Genomic DNA, 20,506 nt, shown 5'->3' with positions numbered 1-20,506 from the left:
TGAGTGCTGAAGAAATATCACACCTCCATACCACCCTTCAGAACTTCAGGATACTCCCAGGTGACCCACAAATAAAGAATTTTTAAATTGATTTAGACATGCAGCACAGTAACAAGCCCTACTGGCTCACGGGCCAGCGGAGGTTGACTTCAGGAGAACTCAAAGGAATCACTCTCCACTGACTATCGACGGTTCCACTATTGAGGTAGTCAAGAGCACCAAATTCCTTGGCATGCACCTGGCAGAGAGTCTCTCCTGGTCCCCCAACAACAGATCCATTGCCAAGAAGGCCCAACACCACCTTTACTTCCTGCAGAGGTTCAGAAAGGACCAGCTTCAACCCTCCACCTTCACTACATTCCACAGGAGATGCATTGAGAGGATCCTAGTTAACTGCATCACCACCTGGTTCAGGAACTGCACCATCCCAGAATGCGTCCCTGCAGCGGATAGAAAAGGCTGCTGAGAGGATTATTGGGGTCTCTCCCCCACCATGATAGACATTTATAATGGCCGTTGTTTGCAGAAATCCATAAACATTGTAAAGGACTCCACACCCCCCTCCCGCAATCTAATTTCCCTTCTGCCATTCCGGGAAGAGGTACCGACGTGTTCGGGCCCTCACGGCCAGATTACGAACGTATTTTCCCGCAAGCCATGAGACTTCTGAACTCCGGGGACATAGGGCTAGCAACACGAGATTTATGTGATGTGTTATTTATAAAAAAAAGTTTCTGATGCAAGTAACCATCTCCACTGTCCAAATAAACACGATCTTGTTTTTCAGTGAACACTGCAATGGTTATGGTATGAACGACAGGCTTGAACTACTTCGAGTTCTTGGATCTGCAGCTGAGAAGAGGTTGTATTCCAATGGACATTATTCAGGGATCTTAAAGGAGCTGGATGGTGATGCTTCAGTTTTCCCCAAATACTCTAAATTCAAGAAAGTTGCCAAGAGATTAGAAACTAGAAAAGGTAGAACCTTATTCCAAAGAGGGCGAGATGCAGTAAACAAGAAAATAAGCTAAGCATCACTCATGACAAAAGATAGAAGGCATTATGAAAAAGATGATAGCAAGATGTTTAGAAAAATGAGATAAATCCAGAAAGGAATTCAGATTTGAAAATGTACTGTTCCTAACAGGGGGATTGAATTCAGGAGTAGAGAGGTTATGTTGCAACTCTACAAATCTCTGGTGAGACCACCCTTAAAAGGCATTGTATTCATTTCTGGTCACCTCATTATTGGAAGAATGTGGAATCTATGGAGAGGGTGCAGAGATTTACCCAGATGTTGCCTAGATTGGAGCTCTTTGGAGCGTAGTAGAAGGATGAGAGGTGTAGACAGGGTGGACAGTCAATACCTGTTTCCCAGGTTTTTTTTTTATTTTTACAGAGTTGTGGGTGCTTTGAATGCCTTGCCAAGTGTGGTGGTGGAGGCTGAAACATTTAAGAGAGCCTTAGACACATGGATGAAAGAAAAATAGAAGGTTACGGTGTAGGAAGGGTTTAGTACTTTTTTTTAAAGGAAGGAATAGATGGGTCAGCACAACATCAAGGGCTGAAGGGCCTGTACTGTGCTGTAGTGTTCTATGTTCCTACGTTAATCCCCCTTTGCAGTCACCCCTGTGACACCTGACAATGAGTATCGGGGACAATGACAGCCAAGTCCAATGCACCTGATCCGCACGTGTTGATGTCTCAGTGATCACACATCTCTGACCGCTGTAGATCCAAGTAGCAGTGCTTCATCTGGGGTCAGCTGGGTCAGTGCTAAATAATGGCTCATTTTCATATACACATGGTTCACTCTACACCTGTACCACTGAGCACACAGGATGCCACCTTCTCAATTACTCTTCGAAACAGGCCCCTCACCCCACCCAGTCCACACCGATCATCAAGCCTCATTACCTTGGTCATTTCATTTTCCCACATTACCAGCAATTCTTTCCAGATTCCCAGACACAAGGGATCATTTACATTGGGCAAATAACAATGAAGATTTTGCTTCCTGAACACTTTTGGGCATATTTTATGGATTTTGGGCTGCAGATCACAAAAATCCTTAAACCTGTTCCTATCACATGCCTTTTTTTTGATATAACCTATTTTGTGTCATATTTTAAGTCTACTAGTACACTGCCCACAAAGCAAGCTCCTTTGATCAGTCAAAGCCTGCACTCAGTGCAAATGTTGTCTTAGGCCTGGGCATGCTTAAAGATGTTGTTGAGAACTTTCTTGGCAACCATAGAGCACCAAACTACATCCAGCCGATTGACAATGTGCTTCAAGCATACGTGATTGTGATAGTACAGATCTATCACCAATGTATATAGTGTATATAGTTACAGTATCTAGACTGTGCTTACAGCGATTGGCTGAGAGCTTAGCCACGCCTACAGTCTGGGCCTTAACAGGTTGTGTCCCTAGCCAAGTCAGATCATTCCAGACTGGTCGGCCACCTGTGAAGAGCTCCTGTCTTTTGCTAATAAAAGCCTTGGTTTGGATCAACAAGCTTTGATTCTTTCGACGAGCTCTACAGTGATTGAAAATCCATTTTCTGCATTTGCACTTGGACTTCTTTCCTGACTGATCTTGGGACAGTGACAAGCACGGTGAAAGATTTCACCAGGACATTGCGATTACGGAAATGCGGTATCAGGGCAACTGGAATCCATTAATGTCAGCCGACTAGTGTTGGACACAAGAGGCTGAATACAAACGAAAATGAGCAGCACAACATTTTTAGGTCAGCAATGTGTCAGCGTCACTGTACAATTAAACATGTTCAATTCAATAAAAGTTCATTTAATGTTTCTCCAACTTCCTATGCAATTCAGCAAATCAGAAATTGTCCTGATGTTCAGGTTGAGAAGGCGTCTATTGTAGTTGCCAATTTTTTTTTTAAGGAAGCAAACCTTTTGAAAAAATATTGTTGTCCAGTGTAACCTACTAACCCACACATTTTTTTTTTAAGGATGTGGGAAGGAACTAGAGCACGTGACAGCAAACTTAACACAGCAGCTGCCAAGGCCGGGACTGAATCTGGCCATTGGGGCTGTGAGGCAGCTGCTACACTCGCTGCTCCTCTGAATGACCCTCATTCATTCAAGTGCTGCACTGCAATATGATGACGAATTTATGTTATTCCTGTCAGAGTATGATAGTGAGAGGTCAAAGGAAGCACGTTACACATCATTTACCACACCATAAATACAGAGAGGTGGACATAGATGGTTTGATGCGGAGAAACCATAGGGCCACTAAATGGGTATTCTGGTTTCCACCTTGGATCATCCCATTCTTGGATGGATATGAACATCTTAAAGAGGGAGGATAAATTAACTACCAGAATGAATCCAAGGGATTTCAGCTCCATGAAAAAGATGAGGTTGTTGTGTGCAAGATCCTGATAGGTTTTGTATATTCTTGTGTAAAGGTTGAACCTGTAGCGGCCCAGGTCAACCCCACACACGACGGGCCAAAATGCCATTGCTAACAGCCAGCGCGGCAGGGCATGGGGGCCTTGCGCCCACCACGCAGAAGTTCCAGGCTGCAGGAGTGTGTTGCCAGGGGAATGGCCAGGCCTCACAGCAGCATTATGACATCACTCCCATGAGCCTGTTGCCCCCCCCCCCCTCCAAAAGGGACACGCGTGGTTTGAATAAACTGCAATTACTGGTTTACTTGCTTGCCTTAGACAGCATTTATTTCAGCAGCTCTGCCTTTAGCAATGCTACATCCCCCTAATTTTGGCCATAAAAGGTTCTCGTACATCTTGTGTAAAAGTTGACCCTACTCTCCCACCTCAGCCCCGACCACTTGTCCATCGGAGTTTCCGACAAACGTGAGTCCGAGCGCGGACTTATGCCTCGGCCCTGGCCGCCTATCGATTGGAATTCCTGATGGTTTCGACAATGGAGTTACTTACTGGGGTCGCAACCTCCCCTGTGGTAGGACTCGTGTTTTGATGTGCAGATTATTACTTTAATTCATAGTGTTTTTGTTCTTTATTCCTTTAGCAATCATTTGGACTTCTGCGAGTGACATGGTATTTTAGATTCTAGTGGGAATTTCAGCCGCTCAATCCATGTAATAGTCGACCCCATAAATTAAAATTTAATACGGTCTACAAAATTCAACTTGTACATGAGTATACACGGTGATCTGTTCCCACGTGTCAGGAGGGACACATTGAAAAGGGGGATGTGCGTGATAAAAAGAATTGTGCAGGAGTTTACTACTTTTTAGGATGGGGTAAATAAAATTAGCCAGGATCTCTCCAGGGGGAGGATAAACAAGTCAGAGAGATGGTTGCATGATGAACAGACAAGAGAAGACTCAGAATAGTGGAATTAATCTGTGAGAAGCCAATGGGTCGCTTTCTGCTCTGCACAAATTCAGTAATACTTTGATTTGGAAAAATTCTGCTTGTTAGTGCAAGGATAATGAGCACTTAAACCCTGGTGGTTCAGAATAGCCCACGACCTTGCTCGATGGTTGAGTAGATTTGAGGCGCTGAAAGGCCACAGGAGGCAGTATTGAGCCTGAAGGCATCATTCAAATGCAGAACGTCGTCCTCTAGAACTGGGAACAGTTGCTGCTGGTTGCAAAGTACAATGCTTTCTCCAGGAAGGTTCATCAGTGTTTGTGGTGATGGGGTTGAATATGCATGTGTTTAATATTAAGCAATGTACAATAACGCAGTGCTCATCACCAAGTCGGTACCCTAGAGGCAATCTATCATTACCATTGCATTCTGACACCAAGAACAATGTCAGAGAAGATTAACTGCACCTGTTGATGGGCGGGTTCTGGACAGATAATGGATAAATATCAGGCTTGCTGATTTTGTTTACAATTAAACCAGTCTCTCTCTCTATCACAACATATCACATTCTGTTTTGTCAGCCACACCATGGTATCTGGTATTTTCTACATCTGTTCTTTCAATGCTGACAGTGCATCTTCTCGCACTTTGCATATCGCCCTGCATTCTTTTTAACCATGCTGCTTTCCGGAAGGACATGCCTGGAAGTGGGGAGTTCCTGATCCTATGCCCTCATCTACTTCCCCGCCAGATCCCCTCTAGGATTCGATCGGTCCCACAGCGCTGCCAGTCTGGAGAATGGGGGCAACTTTGCACAATGTTTCAAGGCAGAAAACACCTCATCAATCCCTCTCAAAAAAATCTAAAATTTTGATAAAATCATCTCTCATTGTTCTAAATTCCAATGAGTAAATAGTCCCTTTGTAGTTATTAACGTTGAATCTAACCTAATCTAAAATTCAAACATGAACATCCTTATGCTAGGAATGTACCTGTCAAAGGCCAGTATTCCCTCCCTCGAATTTGGAGACCAAAACCATCCAAAGGCTCTATCCCACCAACATCACATGAATTAAAATTTCTTGCCCCATACCCCTTGAAATCAAGTTCAACATCCCAAGAGGCTTCCCAATTACTTGATGTATCTGCATGCTAACCTGCCAAGATTCAAGGTTATTTTATTGTCAGAAAATGTGACAATGCACAAAATTTCCTTTAATCTACCGTAAAGCAGACAAAGATTCGCTATCTGCAAAAATTGTCCAGCGCCCCTTACAGCCAGAGAAAGAGAAGCAAAAGAGAGTCTCCCCCCCACCGTCCAAGAGTTACTGAATGTCCGTGCCTTTGTCTCCAGCGCTCCCGCAGCCTTCAGTCCGAACCGTCAGCAACCCTAATTCTAGATGCACGCCTCTGACCCGATCGGGAAAGCCTCCACCAACCTCTCGCATCCAGGTTCCGAGACCTGGTGCCCCTTCAGTGAGTTGAGTCAGTCGCCAGCAGCCCCCGCCTTGCGCAGGTACCTCACCTCGAGTCACCAACTGCCCGCCTCCTGTGTGTTCTTCAGTCTCAGAGCCCCTCACTGGCCCACCCCCATTGTCTCCAACCTTTGTTTCTCCTTCTCAAAGGTTGGGGGGGTCTCCCCATTTTCTGGTGCCTTGCACCAGTCTTTCACTTCCCCAAAGTCCGCAGCCTCTCGTAGCCACCGACATCTTGGGCCCAGACACCACGGTCGCAGAATTTTCAAATAAATCACCGTTGGCTCCTTTCACAGGCCATTTAAAAACTGCACAGAGCAGACCTCAGTCAGACTGTGTTACTGGACCCCGTGGGGGAGTGCTGAGACTTTGTTCCCTGCTCCCCGCAGGTCACATCAGCAGCAGAGCTGCCGTTACAGCGGCTCCGGCAGAGCTGCCTTTTTTCTTCCAAAAACTAGGATCACTTGGCACTACATTTTGGAATCTCAGTGCATTTTGAGCTCCCGAGTCGTTCCTATTCCTTACCTATGCAGTGATCACTTCCTGTCCCCTTCCTCTCTGCTTCCCCTTCTGAAGGATCAAATACCCCTGAATATCCAGTGTCAGCCTTGGTTATCTTGTAGCCACCTATCTGTAATGGTCATAAGACCATATCATGTGACATCAACTCATCTACTCATTCTGAATGCATTTTACAATCAAATATCAAGCCTTCAGTTTTAGTCCATTCACCTCCCCCCCCCCACCATCTGATGTCCCTTCCCAATACACTCTAACCATCACTACACCCAGCACCAAAGCCTTCTCCATTCCCTTTGTAAATATCTCATCACTTGCACTCCAGTTCTCTGCTTCCAGCCTCTTCCCTTATGATTCCGGTTCTCACCCTTCTGCCGCGTTATGCAAAACTTGCCCCAAGGAGACCGTGATACCACTGGTCCGTTCCAGTCTGCCAACACCCTGGAAGGAAATGTTCCTGCAGAGGGCTATGGTTCTCAAGCACATGAGGGTCAAAACATCAAAACACCAAGCATTATTCTGGTTCATCTCTGAAGGCCACAGCCAGTTCAAACTTGTGTGCAAGCCCTTACTTCCATCTCAAAACACTTCTTTGTCACCTTCTACACCGGCAGACACCTGTCGTTGGTTCATGGACCAGACGTGCAATCAACAACATGACTCTGGTCCTGCCTTTCCCCTGCTACTGATTTATGACCACCTTCACCAAATGGTTCTCTTCATCTCCCAGCCCAGGAAGTGAATGACAAGCCACTCTTCATGGGACCATCGCAGCTGACCCAAAGGTGCACATTGTCAGACTATTGTGCAATGAGCTTCAATGATTAGGTGCCATTATTAACAACTCTGGGTGAGAGAGGTGCATTCTGGCTGGTTGGATCACTGCCTGGTCTGAAGGCACCAACTCTCAGGACAGGAAAAAAAAATTCCAGAGGGTTGTTAACTCGGCCTGCGACATCACGAGCACCAGTCTCCGCTCCATCAAGGACATAGACGAGAGGTGGTATCTTAAGAAAGCAGCCTCTATCCTCAAGGACCCCCACCACCCATCCATGCCCTCTTCACTCTTCTACCGTCAGGAAAAGGGTACAGGAGCCCGAGGATGAGCACTCAGCAGTACAAGGACAGCTTCTTCCCCTCCACCATCAGATTCCTGAATGAACAATGAACCACAGACACTACCTTACTTTATCTTTTTCTTTCTCATGCATTATTTTTATTGGTTTTGTAAGGCGGTTTATGTAAATGTTTGCACTGTGAAGCTGCCGCAAAACAATGAATTTTGTGACATGTTCAAGACAATAACTTCTGATTCTGAAATTCTGAAAGTGAAAAGCGACAGGCTTCCATCTGACATCAGGTGACCCACATTTGGATCATAGCACTTCCCATTTCCTGGGTCTGCATGTCACCCACCTTGTCTCTCCTTGACTCTCCCGTGGGGATCCAATGCTGATCTGATGCAAGCTTCGGAAGAACTGTGGACCCGCTTAGCGCCCAGAAGTGCCTGTTGGGGTCTGCCATTGAGAAACTCCTTTGATCTCGACAGGTAAGAAGAAATTCCCATCAGGGGCTTTGAAACACCCTCCGGAGCTGCAGTGCAAGACTTGGCACTGCTGTTGTGAGTGACGTGATCTTGGCTGAAACTCTTTGTCATGGGCGGTGAGTGAAACAAGGTCTGTTGATGAAGGGATCTCCTCTGCAGCCACAAGTCAACGCCCGCCTCAGTCCTCTGAGCAAAACGATTCTCCCCTGGAAAAAGAAATCAGCAGCAAATGTTCACGTCAACTCATAGCTTTTGGGAAACATGCAGGTATCACTCGAAATTAATGTGCTCGAGGGCCACACCCATCCATTAATCTCCTGGCGCTATTTTAATCTCAACTGGCACTGATGTTTTTATTTGCAATAAGATGAATTTCAAGCACAAAGAGAACATTCAGAAGTAATCAGATAAAAACACCGATGAAGTCAAAATGGTTCTCAGTGGAGTTCATGCAAGGCAACCACCTGCACTGCTCTTTACGTAATTGATTAATTATCATATAAATGAATCAATGTGGTAATTATCAAAGGCATTTTCATTTTGCAATATTACAATGATCAACATATAGTACTGAAATTCACAGCAGAAGTATATTAGGGGCAGGTAGGGTGCAACATTCTCTTGATAAATATTAATTTGCTTGAAATTTATGAAGCACTCAGCTTATTGCGAGCATTAAGCTCACGAGTTTCCATGTAAGATGGTTTCCCTAGTCCTGTACAGGCTTGATGCACTCCAGCAAGTCACATACCAGCCCGGCCCAAGGTCACCCACCGGCCCGGCCCGGCCCAAGGTCACCCACCGGCCCGGCCCGGCCCGGCCCAAGGTCACCCACCGGCCCGGCCCGGCCCGGCCCAAGGTCACCCACCGGCCCGGCCCGGCCCAAGGTCACCCACCGGCCCGGCACGGCCCGGCCCAAGGTCACCCACCGGCCCGGCACGGCCCGGCCCAAGGTCACCCACCGGCCCGGCCCGGCCCAAGGTCACCCACCGGCCCGGCCCGGCCCAAGGTCACCCACCGGCCCGGCCCGGCCCGGCCCAAGGTCACCCACCGGCCCGGCCCGGCCCAAGGTCACCCACCGGCCCGGCCCAAGGTCACCCACCGGCCCGGCCCGGCCCGGCCCAAGGTCACCCACCGGCCCGGCCCAAGGTCACCCACCGGCCCGGCCCAAGGTCACCCACCGGCCCGGCCCGGCCCGGCCCAAGGTCACCCACCGGCCCGGCCCGGCCCGGCCCAAGGTCACCCACCGGCCCGGCCCGGCCCGGCCCAAGGTCACCCACCGGCCCGGCCCGGCCCGGCCCAAGGTCACCCACCGGCCCGGCCCGGCCCGGCCCAAGGTCACCCACCGGCCCGGCCCGGCCCAAGGTCACCCACCGGCCCGGCCCGGCCCGGCCCAAGGTCACCCACCGGCCTGGCCCGGCCCGGCCCAAGGTCACCCACCGGCCCGGCCCGGCCCAAGGTCACCCACCGGCCCGGCCCGGCCCGGCCCAAGGTCACCCACCGGCCTGGCCCGGCCCGGCCCAAGGTCACCCACCGGCCCGGCCCGGCCCGGCCCAAGGTCACCCACCGGCCCGGCCCGGCCCGGCCCAAGGTCACCCACCGGCCCGGCCCGGCCCGGCCCAAGGTCACCCACCGGCCCGGCCCGGCCCGGCCCAAGGTCACCCACCGGCCCGGCCCGGCCCGGCCCAAGGTCACCCACCGGCCCGGCCCGGCCCAAGGTCACCCACCGGCCCGGCCCGGCCCGGCCCAAGGTCACCCACCGGCCCGGCCCGGCCCAAGGTCACCCACCGGCCCGGCCCGGCCCAAGGTCACCCACCGGCCCGGCCCGGCCCAAGGTCACCCACCGGCCCGGCCCGGCCCGGCCCAAGGTCACCCACCGGCCTGGCCCGGCCCGGCCCAAGGTCACCCACCGGCCCGGCCCGGCCCAAGGTCACCCACCGGCCCGGCCCGGCCCGGCCCAAGGTCACCCACCGGCCTGGCCCGGCCCGGCCCAAGGTCACCCACCGGCCCGGCCCGGCCCGGCCCGGCCCAAGGTTACCCACCGGCCCGGCCCAAGGTCACCCACCGGCCCGGCCCAAGGTCACCCACCGGCCCGGCCCAAGGTCACCCACCGGCCCGGCCCGGCCCGGCCCAAGGTCACCCACCGGCCCGGCCCGGCCCGGCCCAAGGTCACCCACCGGCCCGGCCCGGCCCAAGGTCACCCACCGGCCCGGCCCGGCCCAAGGTCACCCACCGGCCCGGCCCGGCCCGGCCCGGCCCAAGGTCACCCACCGGCCCGGCCCGGCCCGGCCCGGCCCAAGGTCACCCACCGGCCCGGCCCGGCCCGGCCCAAGGTCACCCACCGGCCCGGCCCGGCCCGGCCCAAGGTCACCCACCGGCCCGGCCCAAGGTCACCCACCGGCCCGGCCCGGCCCGGCCCAAGGTCACCCACCGGCCCGGCCCGGCCCAAGGTCACCCACCGGCCCGGCCCGGCCCGGCCCAAGGTCACCCACCGGCCCGGCCCGGCCCGGCCCAAGGTCACCCACCGGCCCGGCCCGGCCCAAGGTCACCCACCGGCCCGGCCCGGCCCGGCCCAAGGTCACCCACCGGCCCGGCACGGCCCGGCCCATGGTCACCCACCGGCCCGGCCCGGCCCGGCCCGGCCCAAGGTCACCCACCGGCCCGGCCCGGCCCGGCCCAAGGTCACCCACCGGCCCGGCCCGGCCCGGCCCAAGGTCACCCACCGGCCCGGCCCGGCCCGGCCCAAGGTCACCCACCGGCCCGGCCCAAGGTCACCCACCGGCCCGGCCCAAGGTCACCCACCGGCCCGGCCCAAGGTCACCCAACGGCCCGGCCCAAGGTCACCCACCGGCCCGGCCCGGCCCGGCCCAAGGTCACCCACCGGCCCGGCCCGGCCCGGCCCAAGGTCACCCACCGGCCCGGCCCGGCCCGGCCCAAGGTCACCCACCGGCCCGGCCCGGCCCAAGGTCACCCACCGGCCCGGCCCGGCCCAAGGTCACCCACCGGCCCGGCCCGGCCCAAGGTCACCCACCGGCCCGGCCCGGCCCGGCCCAAGGTCACCCACCGGCCTGGCCCGGCCCGGCCCAAGGTCACCCACCGGCCCGGCCCGGCCCAAGGTCACCCACCGGCCCGGCCCGGCCCGGCCCAAGGTCACCCACCGGCCTGGCCCGGCCCGGCCCAAGGTCACCCACCGGCCCGGCCCGGCCCGGCCCAAGGTCACCCACCGGCCCGGCCCAAGGTCACCCACCGGCCCGGCCCAAGGTCACCCACCGGCCCGGCCCAAGGTCACCCACCGGCCCGGCCCGGCCCGGCCCAAGGTCACCCACCGGCCCGGCCCGGCCCGGCCCAAGGTCACCCACCGGCCCGGCCCGGCCCAAGGTCACCCACCGGCCCGGCCCGGCCCGGCCCAAGGTCACCCACCGGCCCGGCCCGGCCCGGCCCAAGGTCACCCACCGGCCCGGCCCGGCCCAAGGTCACCCACCGGCCCGGCCCGGCCCGGCCCGGCCCGGCCCAAGGTCACCCACCGGCCCGGCCCGGCCCAAGGTCACCCACCGGCCCGGCCCGGCCCGGCCCAAGGTCACCCACCGGCCCGGCCCGGCCCGGCCCAAGGTCACCCACCGGCCCGGCCCGGCCCGGCCCAAGGTCACCCACCGGCCCGGCCCGGCCCGGCCCAAGGTCACCCACCGGCCCGGCCCGGCCCGGCCCAAGGTCACCCACCGGCCCGGCCCGGCCCGGCCCAAGGTCACCCACCGGCCCGGCCCGGCCCGGCCCAAGGTCACCCACCGGCCCGGCCCAAGGTCACCCACCGGCCCGGCCCAAGGTCACCCACCGGCCCGGCCCGGCCCATGGTCACCCACCGGCCCGGCCCGGCCCATGGTCACCCACCGGCCCGGCCCGGCCCGGCCCGGCCCAAGGTCACCCACCGGCCCGGCCCGGCCCGGCCCGGCCCAAGGTCACCCACCGGCCCGGCCCGGCCCGGCCCGGCCCAAGGTCACCCACCGGCCCGGCCCAAGGTCACCCAACGGCCCGGCCCAAGGTCACCCACCGGCCCGGCCCAAGGTCACCCACCGGCCCGGCCCAAGGTCACCCACCGGCCCGGCCCAAGGTCACCCACCGGCCCGGCCCAAGGTCACCCACCAGCTCGTCACCCACCAGCCCAGCCCAAGGTCACACACCGGCCCAGCCCAGTCACCCACCGGCCCAGCCCAGTCACCCACCGGCCCAGCCCAAAGTCACCCACCACCCCAGCCCAAGGTCGCCCACCAGCCCAGCCCAAGGTCGCCCACCAGCCCAGCCCAAGGTCGCCCACCAGCCCAGCCCAAGCTCGCCCACCAGCCCAGCCCAAGGTCACACACCAGCCCAGCCCAAGGTCACACACCAGCCCATTCCAAGGTCACCCACCGGCCCAGCTCAAGGTCACCCACCAGCCTAGCCCAAGGTCCAACACCAGCTTGGGATTTACATCCAGCAGTGCAAATTTTTGGACCAGAAAATAATGCCAAGGATGAACCCCAGGATTGGACCGACAGAGATTTCACTGAGAATTGGTCAGCCTCGCTGCAATAGGCCACATGGATGCCTTTGATATTGGACTGTTTGCTGGGCCTGTGTATAGGAAGTGTGTGAAATACCTGACCAGCAAACATTAGATCAAGGCAGAAAACTGGTACGCTCAATTCTGTCATTGTAAATCTCATCTCATGTTACTCTGAAGGATCCCAGGACAAATTTTTCTTCCACTGGAAGACATTATGCACAACAATACGTGGGTAGGAATATAGAATAAAGACCTTCGTCGATCCTGTTGCCTTCCACTGGCATGTGGGAGTGGATTCAACCACATTGCTGGCTTGTCTGCCAAGACCCTGCCAAAAACTGTGTCCAGGCTATCGGGAATTTACCTGCAAAATACTGTGATGTTTGTCCCAGGCAGACTAATGTAGGCTTTATAGTTTGATATCCAGATGGAATCTAATTGCGGACTCCCTCCGATTCAAGACTGCAACTCGAGCTCGACGGCCAAGAACCTTATGCCACGCCCCAGACACCAGGATTCACAACGACAAGCAAATGCCCCAGCAGACCTCGCTGGCTTCCTACTGCCTCGGGGATTTGGAACCAGGGGCCCAGGTGCAGTGATCAGGACACGGGGCCTTAAGCCCAGGCTCACCACTATAGAGCAGGCCATGCAGCTTACAGGAGGCAACAGCCAGATCTACAGCCACACAATCTCTCTGTAGGGTCTCTCTTTTGATTCTCTTCCTTGCTTCAGTAATAGTGCTAGATTACTTGGAGATTCAGGGCAAGGAAAAGAAAGGGTTTGTGCATCTTGTGCACACAAGAGATGGAATGTGAATCCTGAATCTCAAGTTTCTAATGTCTCCTTTATTGAGTCAAGTACTAGACATCAGAAATGATCCCAGTACCAGTGCTCCAAAGCTTATGAGCTTATTTCAAAACACTGGAACCGTCTAGATGCATTAGAAGGTCCTGTCTCCACCTCTCAACAGCCATCATTGCTGTATTCACCACAACGCAGTTATAGGTCCCTTGTACTTTAAGCATGTGCATTGGGTTAGAAGCGTAGAATGATTTACCATGGGAACAAGTCCTTTAGCTCATTAACTCCACATCGTCCATTCACACCAATCCTGTTTTATTCTCCTCACATTCTCATCGACACCCCCAAATTCTACCACTCACCCACGCACACCCGAGGTAATAGACAGTGACCCACCAGCCTGTTTGTATTGAAGACATGGGAGGAAATACTTTGTGAGGAGAATGAGGAGATTTGATATGTCACCAAAGACTCTTGCGAACTTCTACAGGTGGAGGGCATTCTGTCTGGTTGCCTCACTGTCTGGTAAGGAGGTGCCAATGCACAGGACAGGGGGGGAAAAAAAAACTCCAGAGTTGTGAACTTGGCCAGCAACATCATGGGCACCAGTATCTGCAAGAGGCAGCGTCCAAAGAAAGTAGAAGCCCTGCTGCCACACCCTCTTCGCCCATCAGGAAAAAGGGACAGGAGCCTGAAGATGAGCACTCAATGGCACAAAAACAGCTTCTTCCTCTCTGCCAACAGTTTTCTGAACAGACAATGAACCACAGGCATGACCTCACCTTCTCCTACTTCCTTGCAGGATTTATTTTTGAAATGCAATTTATAGCAGTATTTGCACTGCAATGCTGCCGCAAAACATCAAATTCATGACAATAAATGCTGCTTCTGAAATCCGAGCACCTACTGGGAGCCTAATTGGTCACAGGGAAAACATAGACTCCACATGGAGAGCACCAAACTGGAATTGAACCCATGACACTGGAGTTGTGAGAGGGAGCTCTACCAGCTGTGCATCTATGTTGACTTGCAGTATCACCCCTCCAACACAACAAGCTTTTTGGAGTTCAATGCCTGAAGAGTGAGATTCACAAGATCTGTCACCCAACATAACCTCCAGACTGCTTCAGCATCCCCTTTGTCAAGTTGCAAGTACAGACGCTTATGAAGGACCACTCACTAAGTAACTTGGTGACAGCAGCGCTGACACTCCGAGCCTTAAAGAAATACCTTTGTGGTTGCTCCGTCTGCGAGTCACAATGGGCATCTGGGGTAAACATTTGCGGTGTAGCCTCTCCCGTATCTCTGAGCTCCGATTGGGCTGAATCCCAGAGCTGACCCCCTGCTCTCCCTCGCCTCGCTGTGAAGGTAATCAAAAGATCATTTCAAATACATGTTTGTGAAGAGGCAATTCCCGATCACACTGCAAAACGTTCCCGTTCTGGCAGAACAAATTTTCAAAATTGCCCACACTGGAAGAAAATAAAAACTGACAACAACCAAATTCAAGAGGCAACTTGCTCTGCACAGTGTGATTGTTATTCTGTACAGTTCAACCATCACAGGTCAATAGCAGCCAACCATATTAATGCAGAATGAGGTGGGGCTTGATTTCCTAAAAGAATTGAGTTGGCTTTAACATTTCCTATCGACTTCTATCTTCCACTAACCACATATTGAAGACATCTCCTCATGCCAGAGATGATATTCAGTCATTACCTAGTTCACAGGGAATAAATGTTTGAAGTGAATAACTGCTCGATTCAGAAGATTTCTGGTCCTCGCATTGACCCATGGGGAACTCCACAACATCTTTTGCTAATTCTCCATCCATTCTATCACGAGCTTTATTCCATCATGACAAAGGCCAAATTTGTGGTCCCTAATCAAATGTCTTTTAAAAGACCACATACTATATTTCTCTGCTACTTCGTGATCAGCAGATGCTTTTATCCTCACAAATCTTTAAAAATTCATTCAACCGGCCTGTTGAATATTCACAGTTCCCTTCAAATTTCAGTTCATCGTGGTAGAGCTTTTCTTGTTTCATAATCCCATTAAGTGGCGTGTGTTCTCTGCGACGCTGACAGATCCACTCCGTCAATGCACGATCGAGGTCTTCACTTTTAGCTTCGTGCAATGTTTTTCAATTTTGTCATCAACTTCTGTTCATCACTGTCAGCGTGGAACATCAACAGTTTATCCTTCTGTTTCTTCAGGTTGTGTTCGTTCCAACACCGCACTCTTCACACTTACACTGCTGTCCAGTTTCGCCATCAGGTTGACCTTCTGTTCTCTACATAAACGCTTGCTCTTTTCCTTATCACTGTCATCCATCGTGGGATCTGAAGGCCTTCTTGCCATTTCCAACGATATCTTCGTACACCTCTCGTGTTCCCCCTCACCTTTGCAACATAAAAGTACTGTTTGACCTGCTAAGTTTCTCCAGCATTTGTGTGTTTTTTCACTTCTACGTACACCAGAGCTCTGTTGTTATCAAAATGGTGTCCACAGAACGTCAGAGCCACATGGGCAAGACTGGTGATGAATCTTTTTCAACTTGTGATGTTATGTCGACGCTAAAAAAAAATTTGTTTTTGGATCTTTTCTGGGTATTCGACCTGTACTACATCAACTCCAATTCGCTCATTGACCCCGTTCATTACTTCATTATTATTCAAACGTGATTTGCCTTTAAATAATTCATGCCACTTTCACCGATAATTTTGTAGATACAAGACTACAGATGCTAGAGTCTGAAGCAAAAGGAGAGAGCAGAGAGTCAGGCCGCATCTGTGGAGGGAAAGAGACAATGGATGTTTTGAGTCAGGATCGTTAATTCTGTCCCTGATTATTATGTACAGAATCTCCTCCAACATTGAGGTTAAATTAAACTGCTCTGTAATCCCATCCAGGATTTTGTGAGTGTCATTGCTTGCTGATATCAGTTATATCCTTGAAAGATGAAAAATAAAAATCACAGAACTGCAGATGCTTTAATCAGATTTCAAAACAGGAAGTGCTGGCAACACTCATTTTAGATTTAGGACACTTTGTCCAAACTGGCTTGAGGGTGCATACAGGTCCGAATTCCTTCACACACGTGTATGAAGTCTGACGCACACTGAGGCCTAGGTAGTTGTACAAGCACAGGCCCAGGTCTCCGCCAATGCTCATAGGACCAAGTTTTTAAATTTTAACAATGGAGCACAATAGAAACCCGTCCCAGCCCACAAAACCGGTGCTGCCCAATTACACCTGATTGTCCTTCCAACCTCGTACATTTTTGGAAACTGAAAGCCTACACAGGTCAAGGAGAAAGTGTACAAGCTCTCTACTGACAGCACTGGATTCAAACTTGGATTGCCAAAGATTTGGCAAGAAGAAGGGCTCAGGCCCAAAATGTTAGCTGCTGATTGCTTTCCATGAACCTGCTGAGTTTCTCCAGCATTTTTGTGCATTGCTATTAATTGATTCGGATATCTTTCTTAGCCAGACAATTAGTCCCTGGAGTTGCACATCCTACTTTACACAAAGCACAAGTACAGGCGCTCCTCAATGTACGATGGGGTTCCATCCCGCAAACCCATCGCAAGTCAAAAAAAGAATACCACACCTACCACTTTTTATAATTAAATTTTGAATTCCTTTATTCCACTCTGTCAAACCATTAACATACACAGCTGAAAGCACACTAGGCATGAAGAATCCAGAGGAATTGCTTTCCTCTTTTTCTTCTCTCCAGAAGCAGGAGACACACATGGGCGTTCAGTAGACATGATGCATTCGTTCGCGTGATCACTACAGAGACTGCGGGGGGCATGGGGGGTGTTGAGTCAGCGTCGCGAGAGAGTATGCTGTTTGATACTCTTGTGCAATGCTGCCATCACCCAGCATCGCGAGGGAGTAGCGTACTGCATATCGCAAGCGCGGGAACGGATCAGAAGTCGAAATTGAAAGTATGGGTTCGAACCATCGTAACTTGGGGGAAAAAAATTGCAAGTCGGACCTTCACAAGTAGGGGAGCACCCCGTAAGTAAAATCAGGAAGGTGAGCAGAATGAGTGAACCAAGATGCAAGTGTTATCAATGCAAAGGCTTGATTTAGGTTACATAGGACTCCCCATTTAGCAAGATATCCAAATGTGGGTCAGTCTGGAAATGTTTAACCTAAAGGAGACAAATTGTAAAATAGGACAATGAGATCTGCTAAGACATAATGCAGTCCCTGACCAAAAACCTCTCTCCGCGTTAGTTTTTCACTTCTGAAATGCCGCAGACTTTAAAATGCCTCATCTGTCTAAATTGAGTGAATGTTTCCTTGAACACCCCCATCCTGCACATGATGGAATGTGTAATTGACCTATAAGGAAATAGAATCCACCAAGAGCGGCATGGTCAGCATAGCCCTACTGCAGCAGCAGCGACCCAGGTTCAAATCTGGTGTCGTCTGTAAGGAACATGTGCTTTCTCCCTGTGGCCGTGTGTATTGGTTTCAGAATCAAAATCAGAATTTGTTGTCAAGAACGTCACAAAATTTGTTGTATTGGTGGCCGAGTTCACAACACTGTTGTTTTCTCTTGTCCTGAGCACCTCAATACTAGATCTTCAGAATCCACTCCACAGTACACCTGTAGAATTTTTGGTGACGTACCAAATTTCCACAACCTCCTCAAGAGATTTTGCTGCTGGTGAACCTTCTTTACGATTGCATCGACATGGAGGACCCAGGACTGATCTCCTGAATTGTTGACCCCCCCACCCCCCCAGAAATTTGAAGTTCTTCACTCTCTCCACTGCTGGCCCCTCAATGCAGACTGGTACACACCCTGTCCCCTGAAAGGAGTCCATTCTTTTCTCTCAATTCCTCTGACTCCTTCTCACCTGCAACCAGGATGACATCTTCTGTGCCAGATAATCAGAGATTTCCTTCTTCTTCAAAAGTTGCTTCGCCTCAATCACCATCCACCTGGCCCTCACCCGCATATCCTCCATTACCTGCACATCAACCCTGGCTCCCTCCACGCCCACGAACAACAAGGACAGGATTCCCCTTTTCCTCACCTACCATCCTACCAGCCTCCACCACCCAACACATCCTCCACCATTTCTGACACCTATTACCAACATTGGATTCATCTTCCTTGCTTCTCCACTCTCCACCTTCCACAGGAACTGCTCTCCTCATGACCCCCTTGACCATTCCCCCCTTCCCACCAATCTCCCCCTTGACTCCTACCCTATGACAGCACTTGCACCCACATCTCCTCCATAAGTGAATAAAAATTCACTTATGCATCTGAATGGGTCGTCTACTGCACCCGGTGCTCCCGCTGTGGCCTCCCCGACATTGGAGAGATTAGACACAGACTTCATTGAGCACCTCAGCTCTGTCTACCGCAATAGTGAGGATCTCCCAGTGGCCACCCATTTCAATTCCCTGCTCCATTCCCTTGCCGACACATCTGCCCATTGGTCTCATGCACTGCCAGACTGAGACCACCCGCAAATTGGAGGAACAACACCTCATCTACTGACTGGGCACCAAGTGGATGCCATTAACATCGACTTCTCTCACACCCCCCTCCTAAATCTATCCCCGTCTCCTTGCCCCCAGCTCTGCTTTCAGAGCCAAATCCCCTAGCCTCCCTCCAATCAATTCTCACATTTCCTCTTTTCTGGCCTCTTCTCCATACCCAATTTTATCTGCTGGTCTGTACTACTCCCCCTCCCCTTTCTTTTAATTCAAACACCTGCCTGCTTTTTACTCACACCTTGAAGGTCCAAAATGTCAGTAGTGCATCTTTCCCTCCTATGGATACTGCGAGACCAGCCAAGTTTCTCCAGCACTTCCGTGTTTTAACCGCAAACACAGCGTCTGGAGACGCTCATGTTTCACGCGCCTCAGCCCTTGAATCCAACGCCATCCTCCTGGGAGCTCATTTCTACTTCCACTTATCCCTAGCACTACCCTCATGGAATTTGAGTCATGGAAACAGGGTTTCCAAGACAAAATAAAATGCCCAAGTTATTCATTCTGCCAACCCAACTGAGGTTCCATTTGCCTGCAATTTGGTCCATGTCTCCAGAGATAAAGGAGGGACAAATTGGGGTTATGTCAACCAACTCCTGGGGAAGGGTCTTCAGACTGAAACAGGGACTCCTTTCTACGGATGCTGCCCAACCTGCTGAGTATTTCTGCTATTTTTTTTTATTGTACATCCCATCACTTTCCGAAAATGGCTGCAGTGCAGCGAGAACGAGGAAGAAAATGCACACGGCAATGTTTAACTGGAAGCTTTCCTCATGACTGAGCAAATCAAGCCTTCAGCCTCAATGTTTGAATAACATAAGGCCTTCCGGATTACACTGATGATACGATAATCAGAAAGTAACGTCAAACGGTATTGTGGTTGATAAAACCGTCATCTGTATCCCCTCCGGACAAATTCCATACGTTTTTTGAGGGTGGGAGGAAACTGAAGCACCCGGAAAAACCCACGCAGGTGACGAGAACTCCTTACAGACAAGTGCCGGATGGGTCACCGGCGCTGTAATGGCGTTGCACTAACCGCTGCACTAACTGTCCCAGTCTACAGTACAACCTTATTGGAATTGGACTGAAACCGTTCAAAAGCAGGAGAATGAAGGCAAAGCGCTTATTTTACATCACTGACCTCTGCGGTGCTTCTCAGCACTAGCTGGGCAAGTTCCTGAGGAGCGTGCTTGTCGGGGGCACCTCTGAGCTCTGCCGCTGCGCCTCACAGACGTGCAAGACATTTTCCAAGGAGACTCTCTTGTGCGGAAGGTCCTCGCACATGCTCAGGAGGAGTTTAGTTCAGTAGGTCACTCAGCTGGATTGGCTGTCAAAAGCACACAGGAAAGACTGTGAAAGAAACAAGAGAACTAGAGCCCAACTCTTTAATTTCACAGCGAAGTGGTTCCGCAGAATCCCATGATTAGATATAATCTTCAAAAGAGTGGTGACAAATCTTTGAACTTCAAATCAGGTAATTGGGTGGATTATTTTTTTTAAAGGCTTGTCGAGAGAATGATTACACAGTTCAATAATTCTGCTTTAAGAAGTCCCGGCTATTCCTTTGATGAAGCCGCGAGGTTCTCTGCAAACAAAATCACTGGAAGGGTGATAAGGAGGGCCATTGAACCCTCTACATCGCCACTCCATGTAGCAACCATCCAAGTAGATTCACGACTACTCCTTCCACAAAGATAAAATTTCAGATTTATTCAGATACATCACATCACATACAACCTTGAGATAGTTCCTGA

The 20,506-nt window shown here is 52.1% G+C and overlaps 1 protein-coding gene across 1 annotated transcript in view; it reads right to left on the bottom strand.

Annotated features, from left to right (window-relative positions):
* The window catches only part of LOC138736329 (FERM and PDZ domain-containing protein 2-like), a 182,829-nt gene that overhangs the window by 106,851 nt on the left and 55,472 nt on the right, over nt 1–20,506 (bottom strand). Inside the window, 5 exon segments of the mRNA XM_069885659.1 lie at nt 7,747–8,082; nt 14,448–14,577; nt 19,894–19,928; nt 19,931–20,051; nt 20,053–20,079. Of these exon segments, the coding sequence (XP_069741760.1) occupies nt 7,747–8,082; nt 14,448–14,577; nt 19,894–19,928; nt 19,931–20,051; nt 20,053–20,079 (649 nt within the window).

This window comes from Narcine bancroftii, chromosome 6 (genome assembly GCF_036971445.1).
Source record: "Narcine bancroftii isolate sNarBan1 chromosome 6, sNarBan1.hap1, whole genome shotgun sequence".
Taxonomy (NCBI): Eukaryota; Metazoa; Chordata; class Chondrichthyes; order Torpediniformes; family Narcinidae; genus Narcine; species Narcine bancroftii.
This window is presented reverse-complemented; position numbering and strand designations above follow the sequence as displayed.